This window comes from Nicotiana tabacum, chromosome 11 (assembly GCF_000715075.1).
Source record: "Nicotiana tabacum cultivar K326 chromosome 11, ASM71507v2, whole genome shotgun sequence".
Taxonomy (NCBI): domain Eukaryota; kingdom Viridiplantae; phylum Streptophyta; class Magnoliopsida; order Solanales; family Solanaceae; genus Nicotiana; species Nicotiana tabacum.
In genome coordinates, this window is record NC_134090.1 from 169034217 (window position 1) to 169053668 (window position 19452).

A 19452-nucleotide genomic window follows, 5' to 3' on the forward strand; every position below is an offset into this window, starting at 1 on the left:
AATAAAATAATAGATGGTGGCCTTTCGTCAAGCAATGACATCATCATTACCCCTTCTTCAAGTTGTGTCCTTTGTTTTGGCCACGTGATAAAAACATTACCTAAACAACTTGCCCACTTGCCCATTAAAAGAAACTTCATAGAAGCCCCTTATCTTACCATTACTGATTAATCCATTAATTATGATTAACTAAACATAATTAATTAACTAAACATCACAGTTCCCTCTGCTCAGGTGCAATGAATCTTCTTCAATCCTTTCTCTATATATATTCCCCACTCATTATGTTACAAAAATCAAAACCCTTTCTTATAAACGAAAACCAAAAACCTCATAAAACACAAGAGAACTAAAATTCAAAAGCAAAATGAATCAACCAATTTATACAGAGTTGCCGCCGGCGAATTTTCCGGGAGAATTTCCGGTGTACCGCCGGAATTCAAGCTTCAGTCGTCTAATCCCATGTTTAACTGAAACATGGGGCGACTTACCACTAAAAGTCGACGATTCTGAAGATATGGTAATTTATACTCTCTTAAAAGACGCTCTTAACGTCGGATGGTCGCCGTTTAATTTCAGCGCCGGCGAAGTAAAATCGGAGCAGAGGGAGGAAGAAATTGTGGTTTCTCCGGCGGAGACGACGGCCGCGCCGGCGGCTGAGTTACCTAGGGGAAGGCATTACAGAGGTGTTAGACGACGGCCGTGGGGGAAATTTGCGGCGGAGATTAGGGATCCGGCGAAGAATGGAGCTAGGGTTTGGCTTGGAACATACGAAACAGATGAAGAAGCTGCAATTGCTTATGATAAAGCGGCTTATAGAATGCGCGGTTCAAAGGCTCATTTAAATTTTCCACATAGAATCGGTTTAAATGAACCGGAACCGGTTCGAGTTACGGCGAAAAGACGAGCATCGCCTGAACCGGCTAGTTCGTCGGAAAATAGTTCACCTAAACGGAGAAGAAAGGCTGTTGCAACTGAGAAATCTGAAGCAGTAGAAGTGGAGAGTAAATCAAATGTTTTGCAAACTGGATGTCAAGTTGAACTATTGACACGTCGACATCAATTATTAGTCAGTTAAGTATGAACTTAGGATATTCAATTGTGGTACTCTTGAGCTCCAAAGTTGTACAGTTTGATTCTCATGTTAATTATATGACAGGAGGGTTAATTGCAACGTATATTCACAGATCTTTATTCAGTATAAGACCATCTCCAAGCTGCACCATTTCTTGCACCAAATTTAAATTTTGTGCAAGAAATAGTGTTTTTTTTTGCTCCAATACAACACTAAATCTTACACCATTAACACTATTCATCACTCCAAATTTGATTTATTACCATTTTATTCAATCTTTTTATTTTTTGGACTTTTAATTTATCATATATTGTGTATATAATTAATTTTTATATTAAGATCTTTATAATTCTAATTTATATCCTATTTTTTGATATATTATATTATATAAAATTATAAGTTAATTTTATTATTATTATAATTGTATAAAAAGAGATATAACCATTATTTAAAAAAAAAAAATGCAAATGTAAGATATCTAATAATGCGCATTTCGCACTTCGTAATGCATTAATCGAGTATTTATGGGAGAATAGAGACGAAAGTTAAATATTTATGTGGTACTTAAATTAAATTTGACTATGATGTAATATTTATTTAATTATCTTTTATTAATAATTTTACTTTTAATTGATTTATCCTTTAAAATAATTTTGTAATAAATGATTATATAAGTGGTGAATGTGAATTATATATAATGAATATGGAAAAAAGAAAAAAAATAGTATTAGTTTGAAGGAAATAAAAAATGAAAAGTAAATAGAAGATAATAATATAATATAGAAAAGAAAGAAGATTTAGTATAAAAAATGATGTAATGGTTGGAATAAATTTAGTGTGAAATTTGATGTTAGGGTTGGAGATGGCCTAAGAGCTAAGTCACTAATTAGTATTTTAATTAAAAATAACTTCATTTAACTTGCTATAACAATAAAGTCATTAAACCTTATACAATAAAGTCATTAAACCTTATACATTACGGTAGTAAATTAACTAAATTTTATACACTAGAATAAAAATATCTACCTACCAATGTGAATTCGCTACAATAATAAGTAAAGTTTATCATGACTTTTCATGAAATATATATTACCTCCGTTCCAGTTTATGTGAACTTATTTCCTTTTTGGTCAGTTCCAAAAAGAATGACTTTTTTTTAAATTTGGAAACAATTTAGCTTAAACTTACAATTCTACCCTTAATGAGAAGTTTTTATAACCACACAAATACTCTATGCCCCTTTTTGACTTGTTTAGGATCACAAATGTTAAAAGTCTTCATTTTTTCTTAAACTCCGTGCCCAGTCAAACAGGTTCACATAAATTGAAACGGAGGAAATACTATATTTTCTTATTAGTCTGTTTAATAGCACGTTTGGCCAAGCTGTAAAAATCAGCTTATTTTGAGAAGTTCTTTTTTTTTTCAAAATTGTTTTTCTCAAAAATGTTTTTGATGAGAAACAGTTTGTGTTTGACTAATTAGTTTTAAATGTACTTATGAGCGGCAATTAGCATTTGATCAAGCTTTAAAAAACTGCTTCTAAGTGTATTTTCTCAAAATTGCTTTTAAAAAATGTATTTTTGGAGAGAAGTTACTTTTTTCTGTTTCTCCAAAACTACTTTTAAGTGTACTTTTCTCAAAATTGCTTTTAAAAAATGTGTTTTTGGAGAGAAGTTACTTTTTTCTGCTTCTTTTTCAAAAGCATTTTTTTTTCTTCCAAAAGCTTGGCCAAACACCTTAATTTTTGACGATTAATTTTTGGCCAAAAATGCTTTTGATAAAAAAAGAAATACTTTTGACCAAAAAGAAGCTTGACCAAATATGCTATAAGAAAGATTGACACTTTTTAATATTTTCTTAATAGGAAGCATTAAAAGCCACACAAGTGATATGCTAACAAGTTTTTCAGACAACAGATTTCAAAATTTTCACAGCCACACAAATATTAATATATCTTATTAAAGACCTCGTATTTCAAAAGTTTATCTTCTTTATTATAATTTGTGTCAAGTCAAACTAGACAATCATTTTGAAATGGAAAGAGTACTCTATGTGATTAACATTATTTTATAACTTTACTGTTATAACAATTAAATTTTTTAATAACTCTACTAGCTATATTCTAAATGACTATTTGTGCACTTCCACTTTGAAAAGATATACTCCCTCCAGTTCAATTTATGTGAACCTATTTGACTGGACATTGAGTTTAAGAAAAAAGAGAAGGCTTTTAGGCTCCGTTTGACCATGAATTTTGCCAAAATAAATTTGGAATTTATTTTCAAAATTCATGTTTGACCATAAATTTTGCCCACATTTTGGCAAAATCTCAAATCCCAAACCCCAAAATCACTCCCATTGTTGATTTTGGGCCAAAATTCCAAAACTTGGGAATTATATATATGTTTTTCCAAAATAAAGTTGTAAAATATGTTTTGAAAACGTATGTCCAAACACATTTCATCCTAAAACCAAACTTCATCCAAATTAAATTTTTCAAAACAAATTTGGAATCTATGGCCAAACGCTAGCTTAAACTCTTGGTGCGAAATAAAGCACATATATTTTGTGTGACTATAAATTATTTTTAAATATATAAAGTGGTCATTCTTTTTAGCACGAACTAAAAAAGAAATAGACAAATTGAAACGAATGGAGTACAATATTGCACTTGGCTCTTCTAAGTGGGCTAAGGGGAGCACTTGGCTTAAGTTTATATCTTGCGTGTAAAGCACCAAGGCCACTTTGTGCAATAAGAAAATCAAAATTTCAAATCCAGGCTTATTTTGTTCGAAATCAAAATGTGTTTTCGCTTTCTACTCCCCCAATCCCCCACCCCCGAATGTCAAATTACTATTGTGTTTGTAATAATCCATTCGGAAATATGTCATTGTATACTAATTTCCTATCCATTTGGTTGGGGCATTAAAGTCGATAACCTTTTTGATAAACAAAAGTCAATTGTACACGGACAAAGTGGATATACATATAATACGATAAGTTTTATTTTGTGTCTCATACAATTTATAATAATATAATTGTATGAGGTTTCTTTTTATCTTACAAATTTGTGGATTCCAATTCTACAGAAATTTGGGTCCACAAAATTATGAAACAAAAAAATTGACTCATACAACTAGTGTGAGTTGTATGAGACACAAAATAATTTTTTTTTCGTATAATATATGTATTTCCACGTTCTCGTATGTGTGGTCTAATCATAGGTAGAGTAGTCCATATAGTCAATTGTACTGTGAGTTTGACATATCGAGATGTAGGTTTAATTATTTGTCATAGACGCTACTTCTTGCAAGTTGATGCTTTGACGTTTCAGACTGTCCTAATTATTAATTATAGTTGATGCTTTGAGTTGTATGAGACACAAAATAATTTTTTTTCGTATAATATATGTATTTCCACGTTCTCGTATGTGTGGTCTAATCATAGGTAGAGTAGTCCATATAGTCAATTGTACTGTGAGTTTGACATATCGAGATGTAGGTTTAATTATTTGTCATAGACGCTACTTCTTGCAAGTTGATGCTTTGACGTTTCAGACTGTCCTAATTATTAATTATAGTTGATGCTTTGAGTTGTATGAGACACAAAATAATTTTTTTTCGTATAATATATGTATTTCCACGTTCTCGTATGTGTGGTCTAATCATAGGTAGAGTAGTCCATATAGTCAATTGTACTGTGAGTTTGACATATCGAGATGTAGGTTTAATTATTTGTCATAGACGCTACTTCTTGCAAGTTGATGCTTTGACGTTTCAGACTGTCCTAATTATTAAGAGTTACTATATAACAATGAACTCCTTTGTATTTTATTTAATCATTTAGTACCCGTGCTCAATTGATTGATAGCTTATTTGGCCAAGTTTTTAAAATTAACTTATTTTGAGAAATATTTTTTTCAAAAGTATTTTTTAAAAAAATGCTTGTGGTGAGAAGAAATTTGTATTTAGCTAATTAATTTGAAAAATATTTTTGAGCAGTAATTAGTGTTTGGTCAAGCTTTTAAAAAATAGTTATAAGTGAATTTTACTCAAGAGTGCTTCTTAGTACTTTTGGAGGGAAGCAATAATTTTAATAAAATTTTACACATAACAGGTCGAAAATGATCCGACCCTGCTCATTTAGCATGGCCATAGTGGATAGTGTCAAGTTACCTATCCAACTATCCAAGTCAACTTATGTTTCGTAAAAATAGCACGGTATAGCTAGTTTTCGGATTGATCATTCAAAAATAGTAAGGGTTGACGAAGTTAATGAAAAATAGTCATTATTTTGATGCGACAGATACCAGTCCAGCATAATACACTGGAGTTCGGTGCACATGTGCATGAACTCCAACTTATTATGCTGGACCGGTATACTTTGCTGACTCCAGTATAATATACTGGAGACTGGAGCACCGGTGCTCTAAACTCCAGTATATTATACTGGACAATTATACTTGCTGGAACTCCATTATATTATGCTGGAGTTCTAGTGTAACTTATCCTGGAACTCGAGTATAATATACTGGAGCTGAAAAACATACTTATGCTGAAACTCTAGTATAATATACTGACATATTTTTTGAGTTTTGAACAGTGTTTTCGCTCAGATTTATCTTTACATGAAAAGTGGCTAAATTTCGATTACTTTTGAAACTGAGCTATTTTTGAACGACCAGTTATAGATTTGGCTATTTTTTAATTTCTCCCGGATTTGAAGGCATCTGATCTCGGTGCAAGTGTATGGATGACTATTTTCAGGGATGCTTTTTAAAGATTAACCATGACTTATTTTGTTCTGAAATTTAAACTAAAAATTTTAATTTCAGGACAATTCAGAATATTATTTTCCTAAAAAATGAAACTGAAAAAGTAAAATTCAAGATGCACTACTAATTTTCAAATAACATCCTTTTAGAGTGGCTACCTGGTGTCATAGATACACTGATCTCTCATCACATAATGTAATTACTAGAGAAAAAGAGATAGAACCAGCAGTGAGGCAACCGGGCAAGGGCACTAATAATCGTATTTCAGACCCCTATTTAAAGAGTAGTGGGAGTTTTTTAAAATTTAGCCACCTCAAAATCAACATAATTGAGAATCGCCGGTTCTCCCTCCGTTTCAATTTAGGTGAACTTATTTTTTTTTTGGTCTATTCCAAAAAGAATGATCCCTTTTTAAATTTAAAAATAATTTAGCTTAAACTTCCAACTCTACCCTTAATGAAAAACATTTATAACCACACAAATACTTTGGGCTCCTTTTGTGACATGTTTAGGACCACAAATTTTAAAAAATTTAATTTTTTCTTAAACAGATTTACATCAATTGAAACGGATAAGTATGAAATTTGAAACGTCAGACTCACGAGTCAGAAAGTTGGGACTGTAAAGACTAACTTCAGACCTAAATATCTGAAATTAGCAGATTGTGTGTAGTTTAAACTTTAGACATTTGGTCTAAAGTTGGCATATTGGAGCTTAGCAACAAAATAACAACAACAATAAATTAGTGATATCTCACAAGTGCAATTTGGGAAGAGTAGTGTATACGCTGACATTATCCTTACCTTAAAGATAAAGGCACTATTTGCAATACGCCATCGGCTCAGGTAAAACTTAGCAATAGAATCCTCTTTATAACAGCTAATTTTAGGTTAGTAGATGTTTTTTTCCATTGACGTGCTAATAAGCAAAAGATTTGCTTTTTGCTTGTTTGTAGTTGTATCTTGAGATTGTTCGAATTTTAAACTGGCTATTCCTGAAACATCAATCTGACACGTTAAAAAGTTGTTTGGTTTAGGGCCTTATCATGCTCTGCAGAGGCAAAAAGCTGGCAGACAACTGGAAAAAATAGTAAATTGGGATTTTAATTTATATAAGTAATTCCCTGATCCCAGGAAAAAAAAATTTCCTTGATTTGTCAGCCATCAAAGAATAGAAAAAGAGAAGAAGAAATAGAGCCTGTTTCATGTGCTGAAAAATACTTTTAAGTGTTGAAATTGATTTAAAAAATAAGCAGTTATGTGTTTGGATAAAAGTGCTGAAATTAATAATATGCAGCTGAAGAACTGGGTATACGAAGAGTTTTGTTTTAAAAAGAAGTATTTTAGGGATAAAATAGTAAATATTTTGGTCAAACTTAAAGTGCTTATAAGCTAAAATTTGATAAGTAGGAGGAGACCAACTTATGACTTTTGGTTTATTTTTGGCTTATAAGCACTTAACTTATAAGCACTTTTAATTTTACCAAACGCGTAGATAAGCCAAAAAGTGTTTATAAACCAGTTTGACCAGCTTATAAGCTTAGCCAAAACACCCTCATAGTTACTAACCTAACTTTAAGATAATAGATTCTGCCTCATTTATAAGTTCATGTCATGAATCCTGTTACATCTAGAATGTGAAACCTATAGTCTATTTGGCTAAGCCTCTAAAATCAGCTTATTTTGAGAAATATTTTTTTTCAAATGCGCTTTCCTCAATTGTACTTTCGGTGAGACGGTGACAATCAGTTTGTGTTTGACTAATTAATTTGTAAAACATTTTTTAGCAGTAATTAGTATTTGATCCATCTTTTAAAAAGTGTCTCTAAGTATATTTTTCTCAAAAATGCTTTTTCAAAAAAGTGCTTTTACGGAGAAACTACTTTTTTCTGCTTCTCTAAAACTACTTATACTTCTACTCAAAAATACTTTTTTTTTTCTTCTAAAAGCTTGGTCATACACTTCAACTTTAAAAGAAAAATATTATTTTTTTAAAAAACAAAATGATTTTAACCTTAAAGAAGTTTGGCCAAATAGGCTACTAGACTATTTAAAAGAAAATGAGATTCCATATAAGCACACACAAAAAAAAAAAGAAAGGAAAAATCAACCGACAACTAAGTTTCGTTTTGCCACGATTTTCAAGTTAGCACACGTTTCAGCTTATCAGTTTGTTCGATTCAGAGAGCGGAAGAGCGCGTGGACGAATCTGAACCCTTGAAATACTAAGCCTTTAACACTTGATGCAAATAGTAAGCCATGACAAAATGGTAAAAGTATAAAAGAGAGGATTTGGAAACCAAACTTCCCGTTCTCAAACTTTTAAGTAAGAATTCACTTGCAATGCCAATAAAATAGTGACGAAAAGGAAGTTAAAATATTTAGATTTTACCTTTAGTTTTATCATTGAAGATCTATTCTTCTCCACTTTGCAAAAGTAAAATTGTTGAAGCTCATAAATCATAATCAAAATCCTTGAGGTCTATTTTATTCCCAAATATTTCATGAGAGTGATTATCTTCTTGGATTTGCTTAATTAGTTAAATTTATTTGTTATTTATGAATGTGTTTTTCTAGAATTTTGATGATGTACGAAGTTTGAGTGCTAACACTATAAGAAATCAGATTTAGCGGCGACTTAATTTATTGCAACAAAAGCTAGACTTTTTGCGGCGATTATAATTATCGCTACAGAAGGTAAGCTTTTAATGGCGACTTTTCAAAGGTCGCTCCTAATACGTTTAGCTAAACACTGAATTTTTCTTTCCCGCTAAGACCGAAAATTTTGCTTAAGAGTTTTGTAGCGACTTTTATAAAGTTGCCGTTGAAGGTCTTTTGTGGCGACTCAGTCGCCTCTAACACTACTAAAGGTTTTTATAAGAAAAATCACTCTTATTAAATGAAAAAAGAAGCACACACTGATGTAGGTCTTCTTCTCCTTACTCGTCTCTCTATAGAAAATTTTCCCATTCAATTTCCTCTCTGCTCAAATCTCTCGATTTTAACTGCTCAAATCACAAATTGTGATCCATTTGATAGCAAAACAAAATCCCTAATCAAAAATCTTGACTCCATCAGGTACGTGCTCCAATCTCAAGCTCAAATCCCTTTTCAGTGGTATATACAGTTAGCGAGAATGATAATATCAATGATTTTGCATATTTCATCTATAATTTCTCTGACCCAGTTGAAAATCTATAGGAATAAAAGGAAATTCATACAGTAATAGTCCGTGGTGAGGAGTCGGATGTTCCGGCTTTTCAGTCCGACGCTAAACTTCTCTCGGCCTCCGAAAAAATTGAGTAGTAAACTATTTTTTAATTCGCGGTCTTGACAGCTTCGAGTCTCTCGCTATCTCTTTCTCTAGCAAAATCGAGTAGTAATTTTGTGTTAATTATAAGAGTTTGGTTCTTTTCTTGGTAGCAGAAGTACGAACTTTCATAGTTTTTGGGTATTTATTTGTTTTTTATTTGTGGGTTATTCCTGGAAACAGCCTCTACCTCCATTGGGTAGAGGTAAGGTCTGCGTACATATTACTCTCCCCAGACCCCACTTGCGGGATTACACTGGGTTGTTGTTGTTGTTTATTTGTGGATTATTGTTGTTTTGTTGTTGTAGTTTATTTTGTTAGTAGAGAAAGGCATTGGGGGTACTTGTATTAGCGGAAAAAGGAGGATTGATTGAGAGAATATATCAATTTGGTAATTTTGTTCTTGACATGAAGGATAAATGTGGTGTTGGAGGTGTCGAGGTTATGTTTTTAGAAGATAGAATTACTGAAGATTAGCCTATCTCCCCATGGACCTTTACTGTTGCTAGGTAATCCAAACTATTTGTTGGCTAATTCTTCAATTTTGTAGCTTTTGCTTAACATTGCTATAGATTGTGTTAACTTTTCCTGCTATACCCCAAAAGAATATTATAGTGCTCCATGTTTAATCGTGCAATTCTTAGTTATTTGTAAACTGAAATAATGGGATCTAATGTGTAGTTGGAAATAGTGTTATTATCTTCTTTTTCTTTAGATTAAGTTCTATTCAGTTAGTTTCCTGCTCCGGAAGAAACTATTTAGTTATTACCGATTTCTGCACCTAGATTTATTAATTAATGTGTGTTTGGTTTTGAAAATAATTAATATAGTTTATGTAAAGTTGTCAACTATACGATGATTAGTCCTTCTTGGCAGTCATCTTTATAGAGTTATGTGGATATAGCTTGTTCTGGGATTCACACTACAACAAAGGACTTGCCTTCACTGTGGTGGAGAGAGATGCTATCACACGGCCTTCTACCTTATGTTGTTTCAAGCCAAGAACTTCAGGTCATTTGATAATTTGTTGACTTATAACCGCGAGTTCGTTTTTCCATCTCCACTCATAATTAGATTGGTAATATTTTTTCATCAAATATCAGGAGAAGACATTAATGCACAATCTTGTCCAATATTGAGTTTTCCCGCAAAGATACATGGCTATGATGATTCTTTAGTAGTCTTACCTCTCACTATGGCAGTGGAAATTTCACATCAGGTTCATTATATGAACTTAAATGGAGGTGGTAGGAGGTTAGATGGCATCCTCATGTAAAGAGAGGATCATGTCTAAATTCTGGACAGGTTCACCACTTAACTTGTCTTCACTAATCGTGTCTTCATGTTGTTCTCTTGCGCGGTCAATGGGATGACCCAAAAGGTCATTACTTATTTTTAAAATAAATTCTGCATTCCGAGGCCTTAAAGACCTCTTTTAGCATCACCTCGATTTGCGTGCACAGTTCGGGCGCATCGCGGAAAAGCCTATATGTGAAAATCTATCAAAAATGATAAATTTTGATTATAAAATGAATTAATTTGACTTCGGTCAACGTTTTGGGTAAACGGACACGGACCTGTGATTTGACGGTCCCGGAGGGTCCGTAGGAAAATATGGGACTTGGGCGTATGCCCGAAATCGAATTCCGAGGTCCCAAACCCGAGAAATGAATTTTTGAAAGAAATTGTTTTCTGTAAAATATAAAGGTTTTTGAAAGTGAAATGTTATGTGAAACCTGCGGTATCGGGCCCGTATTATGGTTCCGGAGCCGGGTACAAGTTCAATATGATTTATATATGTTGACGGTAAAGTTTGGTAAGAAACGAAATCCATTCGACGTGATTCAGATCGTAAATGCAAAATTTGATGTTTAAAGAAGTTTTGAGAAATTTCATTGATCTTGAGGTTTAATTCAATGTTCATGATGTTATTGTGGTGATTTGATTACACGAATAAGTTCGTAGTATGTTTTTGAGGTTGTGCGTATGTTTGGTTTGGAGCCCCGATGGCTCGGGTGAGTTTTGGATAGGCCACGGGGTGCATATTGGACTTAGAAAATTGCAGATTTCTCAGCTGGTGTATTAGGTCTGCAGGCTTCGCAAATGCGAGCTTGCAAATGCAAAACCTCCATCGCAAATGCGAAACAAGGACCTGGGCAGGCCTGATCGCAAATGCGACCATTTGGCTCGCAAATGCGGAAGTCCCAGTCGCAAATGCGACGCCTGCTTCGCAAATGCAAAGTTCTCCTTTGGTGCCTGAGGTCGCAAATGCGAGCCTCCCTACGCAATTCCCAAGCTAACAGAGGTCGGTGTTCGCAATTGCGAACCCATGTTCGCATTTCCCACATCTGCAACCTGCAACTTTTATACTTAGGCGAATTTTAATCTATTTTCACATCTTTTAAAAAACATCGCAAATGTGACTTTTCAAGAGCAACTCTTCTTCCAAATCGATTGTAAGTTAATTTTAACACATGTCCTTCAATCATTAACCTCTTTTAACATGATTTCAACTCAAAATCAATGATTTTCATGGGGAAATTGGGTGTTTTGGGTAGAACCTAGTTTTTTCAAAAATTGGGGATTTGGACCTCGATTTGAGGTCCGATTTCAAAACAAATTATATATTTGGATTCGTAGGGTAAAGGGTAATCGAGTTTTGGTTCGAACCTCAGGTTTTGACCATGTGGGCCCGGGGGCGACTTTTAACTTTTTGGGTGAAACTTTGGGAAATTCATTTTCATGTATTCAAATTAATTCATTTAGCATTTATTGATGTAATTAAGTAACTTGTGACTAGATACGAGCGAATTGGTGGTTGAATCAAGGGGTAAAACTATAATTGAATTGTGAAAGCTATAATTGAATTGTGAATTGTGTTCGTGGCATCGAGGTAAGTGTTTGGTCTAACCTTAGCTTGAGGGATTAGGAGTCGAGTCTTATTTGCTATGTGTAAGGGTGATGCCGTGCATTATTTTTGTGAGGAAAGAGTGTAAAGCACGAAGGGTGATACCGTGTATGATTGTGAGAAAAGAGTGTAAAGCACGAAGGGTGATGCTGTGCACATTTTTATTATATGATTGCTTTGGTGAGGACGAGAGTAAAAGCACGAAAGGTGATGCTGTGCACATTTTTATTATATGATTGCTTTGGTGAGGACGGGAGTAAAAGCACGAAGGGTGATGCCGTGCATTTATTAATTTCTAATTCTTTGTTGATACCCGAGTTATATTGTTTCTTTCGTTTACTTGTTGTCTTTCTATTTGGAATTGATATCTCCCCCGCAGCATGCTCCCCTCCCATACTTGACTGTTTATTTCTGTAGTTCTTTTCCGCCATATATATTGAATTGCACAGGTAGTCTGGTCCTAGCCTCGTCACTACTTCGCCGATGTTAGGCTAGGCATTTACCAGCACATGGGGTCGGTTGTGCTGATACTACACTCTGCACTATGTGCAGATCCCGGAGTAGCTCTTGGACCGTAGTTTGGAGGCTACCTTCAGTCCACGCGGAGATCCAAGGTAGACCTACAGGCGTCCGCAGGCCCTGACGTCTCCTTCTATCCCTTATTCCCTGTTTATTTCCTTACTTCAGAAACAATGTACTGTTATTTCTTCAGACTTTGTATGTAGCAGTCTTAGACCGTCTGTGACACTGTGACACCAGGTTTTGGGTGATTAAGACTTAAGTAGTTGTAATAAATGCAGATTTCAGATATTTCATTATTTTCTTCCGCTTAAATTTAAACTTCCGTTATTTATGCGTTATCGCTTTATGTTTGTTAAAGAGAAATACAATTGGTAAAAAGGTAATTGTTTGATAATTGGCTTGCCTAGCTCCCATTAGTAGGCGACATCACGACTCTCGAGAGTGGGGAATCCGGATCGTGACACCCCTTCTTTTGGTTGTTTTGTTGCCGACGACATCGTGGATAAAGTTTGTTGGTCGTTTGAGACTTGTAACATGTTGCCAGATCGATCAAAAACAAATCATTGGAAGGGATATCATGTTGGGATGTATTCAGACCAACACCTGCCATGTCATTATTTTCCTTCACCTCTTGAAGAGACAGCCCTTCCATTGGATCAGGCAAAAACCCAGGAAGAACTTGCAAAGGATTCATGCTTTTCAGAATTTTAGCTCCAATTGCAGTAAGATTAACAGTAGCAGGTGCAATAGAGTTCCTGGATACTTTGCACTCATCCTCAATTACCACAAGCTGCCCTTTCTTATTTTTTGAATCCTTCTCAATGTTGGCACTTATTAATTGATCCTCAACCATCAAAACATCATTAGCATTCGTATTACAATGGGCAGCAGATTGTGCACCTACTTCTGATGGAATTCACCAGTTCTGCCTACATTGGCAAACACCTGCCCAGTCTTTTCCTCCTTCCCTTCATTCAGATTTTATGTTAGTATTACTAGCACTACCACTTATGTGTTTTCTTTTTCATTTTCATTCTTTTTATCTTGATGGAGTTGGGATCGGTTGTGTTTATTTACTTTGACATAAGCTAAAAAGAGGTGCGTGTTATACCAACTGATAATTGTAGTACCAGCTGATTTATTTGTGTAGTACCAGAGTTGAGATCAGTTGTGCTTATTTACTTTTCATACATTGTTTGAGTTTTTGCTGAATTGAGCTAAGATTTTCCAGAATAAAGTTTATTGTTCAATCTTAAAATCAACTTCCAGATAGTATAGGCCCCGTCATTTATTTGTTTATTTCTCTTTCTTTTCTCAATTTTGGTGGAAAGTCTTGGCTATATTTTGAATCAGTTATAAAGTTCATTCTTTCTATTTGTGTTGTAAATTCCGATTAGCACTTTTTTTTATGATCATATTTAGTAGTTTACAAACTTTGTGTATAATTAAATAAGTTGATTAACTCTTGAAGCTTTTATACAAGAAACTGGATTGAGTTTTCTTTAAACTCTCATTGCTTGTGGTATTTGAGTTTGGTTATCTAGATGCTCCACTTTGAAGCACTTGGGCAGTTTGATAGTTTCAAATTTCTGAGCTTAGTTCGCTTGGAAAACTTATTTGTACAATTTTGCTTTTTACTCCAATCTATTGTGGCTACCATTTTTTTTTGTTAGAATCAAATTATGAGAATTGTCAAAGTGATCTCTTATTTTTTCCCCTTAATAACAGGGATGAGATTCTTAATCAATCACAAATGTTGCCGACAATGGAGGAGTTTGAAGACCTTAAATCTTACTACAGTTTTTATTTTTCTTATCATATGTATAAGGATACATTGACAATGAATGATGAATTATTGCGTAGTACAAATTAATTGACATTTTGGTAATGGAAGTATCTATAGAATTAAGTTTGAGAATTTTTTTTTGGTATCTGTTGAATAATATCGGATGCTTTTAATATTGATTGTCAAATGGTAGAAAAATATATGTATATTAATTTTATAAATTAGGGCGCTACTGAAACGATAAGATTTTGGAAAGTATTGTTGAAAAAACATGTATTAGTGGCGACCAAACGTAGTCAAAAAAACGATTAGTAATTGTGGCAACCAGAGTTGCCACTAAACATTAGGATATTGTGGCGATAAAAGTTGCCACTGAAGATATATGGGTTTTAGTGACGACTACAATCGCTACTGCAAGGCATTCTTCAGCGGCGACTCACTTTAAATTTTATATTGTGGAACCTTTTTTGTGACGTACATGCCTGCCTTTGGTGGCGAGTATGGTCGGCTCAAATGGGTTGTTTTTGTGGCGACCCCAAGAAGTCGTCACAATAAACATTCAGTAACGTAGTTACTTGCAGCACCCTTTTTAAGGTCACTACTAAAAAAATTTAGTGGCGATATTTTGTGCTTTTGTAGCGACAAAGGTCGCCACAAAGGTTTGATTTCTTGTAGTGTGAATTTACACCCATGCAATGTGAATTTGAGAATGACACAGTTCAACGAGCTTTCATTCACTCCTACGAACCTGTATACTCAAGATGATATTTACGATTAGAAGACAGAACAAATTCATATCTGCATGTGGTGAATACGTTATTTGCGCAACGCTTTGAGCAAATATTTGGTTAATTATGTGTTAATTATAGATAGTTATAACTAATTTTATTTTTCTTTTGAATTTGGTAATTTCGATTATATGGTTAGAACTTACCCATTCCTTTTTCTCTTGCTTCAAATGAAGATTTTGATATATGTCTAACTTTAGCAACTCCAAAAGCTCATGAGCTAATTGCTTTTTCCTATTATTTGATGGTTTAGCCTTTTTTGAACTTACTAATTTTCTTGTTCCCAAAACTTTTGAAATTTCTATATATGTATCACAACCTTTTGAGGTAAACTTTTTAGAATCGTTTCTTTATAATCTCTTTATATTAATGTACGAGTAAGTGATGCAACCAAAACATACAAGTTACTTTAAAAATTTAATAAACATTTTAAATAGAATTTTATTGCTTTTTATTTTTATTTTTTGAGAATTGTGTCTCTCAATTATCATAGTTTTATATTTCAATTATATAATATTTACTATGATTCAATTAGGCTCCTATAACTTCACCTAAAATACATCTTGTACTAAAAATTTCAATATTCCACTTGAACACAACAATTTTTCAATTGAAACACAAAAGGGCATGGTCAAAAGATCATTTACAAATAAATGTTTTTCACTAGTATTCCCTTCGGTCCAAAATAAGTGATTTTTTGGTCTTTTTTTTGTGGTCCAAAATAAGTGATTTTTTCAGATTTCAAGAATAAATTAATTATTTTTTTCCTACATTACTCTTGGAGTAAATAGTGTTGGAGTATGTGTTAATAGTATTTATGTGAAGAGATAGTAAAAGTTAATATGGTCAATTTCATTACTAGTTAATGTTAAAAGGTGAATTTCTTAATTTTTGTGAAAAAGCTAAAAAATCACTTATTTTGGACCGGAGGGAGTAGTAAATATTGAAACAATTCTTCATGACAAAATAGGCCTAGAAGATTTTTGTGTTAGAATTCAAGTTTTAGTTATCTTTTTCTTCTCTGTTGGTTTTAGGCATTTGGTATATGAAAATCATTGGTCCGATTAGTCCGGATTCATACCGGGTAGGCCAACTAAGGGGAGTGAAAGTCTATTACGTTTTCATCCTCATTGCTCGATTTCGAGATCTCTGGTTAATAGGGGAGAGGTTTCAACAACCCAACCACACAACGGTAAGTTTTAACTTCTCAGTTCTATTATATTTCATCCCGTTGTTACCATTGTCCCATTTTTTCTTTTAATATTTGTTTTATTTATTTTTCTGCGACCTTCCTTTTTTCATTTGCCAGTTATCTTAGAATAAATGAATTTTATACATTTCTTTACAAATTATGTAAAAATACTTTTCTTTTGCTTGAAATGAATTGACATATGATTGAACCCACTTAAAGAAGTCCAGTGTTCAGACTTAGGATCTTAGGAGGAATTGGACCCACCAACCTATTCCCTAGGCCCTTTTATCTTGGCCCGTTTGTCAAGTTATTCCGGCCCAACCCAGTTGTCAAATTTACTCTTTTGAAGCAAAAAACTTTGAAGAGAAATTGGGCCCGTTTAAAAAAGGGAAATTTTCGTTCCTATACCATATAGGAAATTATATTACCAGATATGTTCATAGTTTACATATTATCCGTCATGCTAATAGTATTTCTACAAAATATAAATAATTTATTAAATAAGGAATCATTGTAGCTGTAGCCTGTAGGCTTCCTTATTTAGGCGCGCTAATATTAGAGAATTAAATATTCTTCCAAATATTTTACAACGCAAATCTCGTGACAAGTGAACGTCAATTTCAAACATCTCATCTTATGCAGTTTTCTGCCTTTTGGCTTTGATTTCTTCACTACTACTACTTGGTGAAGATACATTCTCTTCCTCCCTTATCCTCTTCTTAATTTTCAGAACTGACGCAAACTCATCCATCAAATCTTGGTTTTCATCACCAAATATTTTCGCAATTGTATCATAAGCCTCGTTATTCGAAAATTCACCCTTTGATTATCAGCGAATCGTTTCTCCAATTTGTTCTAAAAATTAATGCAAGATTTTGAAGCTTTGAATTCGAATTTGGGTTTTCAAAAAACATTATTTATTTGGATTGGGTGTTGTTGCAAACAATTGAGAATATGGTTTGGAGTTTATATCTCAATTTTGAGGGGTTTTGGTGAAGATTAGACTTGGTTTTGACTGAATTTCAGATTGAAACTCGAAGAAGAAGAAGAAGAAGACGACATGACATATTCCCTCCGTTTCAATTTATGTTAACCTATTTCCTTTTTAGTTCGTGCCAAAAAGAATGAAATCTTTGCTATTTGGAAACAATTTACCTTTATGCGATGATTTATAGACACACAAAATATATGTGCTTCATTTTACACCACAATTTCAAAAGTCTTCTTTCTTTTCTTAAATTCCGTGCCCAGTCAAATGTGTTCACATAAATTGAAACGGAGGGAGTACATTATATTGTAAAAATTATAGAAAAATTGTATTCTGTTGTTTATTTATTTTTCTTTTATTCATTTAATTATTGTATAAAAGTTGAACAACATTGTATAAAAATTGTATTCTGCTGTTACAATTTATATCAAATTCTTTTGTATATAAATGTCCTACACTTTATCTACAAATAAACTACATGTCAGAGTAAATATATATATCAGTATGAATTTTCACAATATCTACAAAATTTCTACATTTATTCTACAGTAAAACTACATATCATTCGAAAAATTAATATGAAAATACAAAATTTTAATGTTTCTACAAATTATCTACAAAATTTCTACAAACTGTTTATAACGGAATTTATCTTTATTTTCATGCGTGTTCGTCTAGAACACTAAAGTTACTTGATATATCAACATCTCCCGTTATAGAGGAATACAACTTATCTACAATTTTCTACAACTTTCACACATTATTTCCACCCAGTTAAATACAATTACAATAACATAAAACTTACATACAAATTTTATACAATATGTCTTTTATATATTTTGTATCTGATTTATACATAGTAAAATAAATTTCATACAACTAATTATATATTATACAACTTATCTACAATTTTCGTACATTATTTCTACTAACTTATATACAACTACAATATAATACCACTTAAATACAATTTTTATACAATGTTGTTCAACTTTCATACAATAGTTAAATGAATAAAAGAAAAATAAATAAACAACAAAATACAATTTTTCTACAATTTATGTAATATAATGTATGTCATGTCTTCTTCTTCTTCTTCTTCTTCTTCTTCTTCTTCTTCTTCTTCTTCTTCTTCTTCTTCTTCTTCTTCTTCTTCTTCTTCTTCTTCTTCTTCTTCTTCTTCTTCTTCTTCTTCTTCTTCGAGTTCCAATATGAAATTCAGCCAAAACCAAGTCTAATCTTCACCAAAACCCCTCAAAATTGAGATATAAACTCCAAACCATATTCTCAATTATTTGCAACAACACTCAATCCAAACAAATAATGATTTTGAAAACCCAAATTCGAATTCAAAGCTTCAAAGCTTTTTAATGGTTGTCAATGGTGGTATTGTTGCTCTCTTTTCCTTTCCTCTTATATTACTGAAATTTGGGATTGAGAGATAGAGAGAGAGACGTAGAGAGAATTTTCAATTCTTTGCAACAACATCCAATCCGAACAAACAATGTTTTTTGAAAACCCAAATTCGAATTCAAAGCTTTTTAATGGTTGTCAATGGTGGAGTGATTACAGATTTTCGCTGGTTTTAGAAGAGGAAATCGTGGGTGATTGAAGAGGAAATCCTGGGAATTTGGAGAGAGAAACATGGGGAAGTGAGAATATACGGTTGAGTAAAATTAGGAGACTAATTAATACCATTAAAATCCTAAAATGGTACATAAATGGTAATTAGGTATATAGAAGATAATTATATTAAAAGTTAAGCATGGAGGGTAATATAGTTTACTATATGGCATAGGAATGTAAAAATTCCATTTTGCATCTTGGCATGATCACGATTGCATCTTTTCTTTGTCGAACACTCTTCAATAAAACATCTATAACTGTTGATGGAAGAGTCCAATTGACAAACAGTTTGAACCTTAAAAGTGTATACATTTTGTATATTATATGTATATAAGACTCATATATACAAAAAAAAAATATATTTTGTCTGCTATTTCTTTTGGAGTGACAAAATATTATACATTTTTCAAGGGATTTCTTTGGAAGCAAAAAACTTATGATTGTACGTTAATCAAAAGTTATTGTTATGAAACAAAATTTTGCT

General features: G+C 32.8%; 1 protein-coding gene and 1 long non-coding RNA gene across 3 annotated transcripts; both read left to right on the top strand.

Moving 5' to 3' along the window:
* The first annotated feature begins 338 nt into the window (after positions 1 to 338).
* LOC107825044 (ethylene-responsive transcription factor 1) lies at positions 339 to 1177 on the top strand. Its single transcript, NM_001326142.1, is given in 1 exon segment — positions 339 to 1177. A coding segment is annotated over 1 exon segment (711 nt). The 5' UTR covers positions 339 to 367; the 3' UTR covers positions 1079 to 1177.
* A 6996-nt stretch (positions 1178 to 8173) lies between these two features.
* On the top strand, positions 8174 to 12884 carry LOC142166435 (uncharacterized). 2 transcript variants are annotated; one of them, XR_012696861.1, is made up of 4 exons: positions 8174 to 8926; positions 10035 to 10169; positions 10262 to 10463; positions 12619 to 12884. It is a non-coding gene; the product is annotated as an uncharacterized LOC142166435 (long non-coding RNA). The 2 variants fall into 2 exon arrangements; XR_012696860.1 differs by lacking the exon at positions 10262 to 10463 and having other exon boundaries at positions 8192 to 8926.
* The last annotated feature ends 6568 nt before the right edge of the window (positions 12885 to 19452 follow it).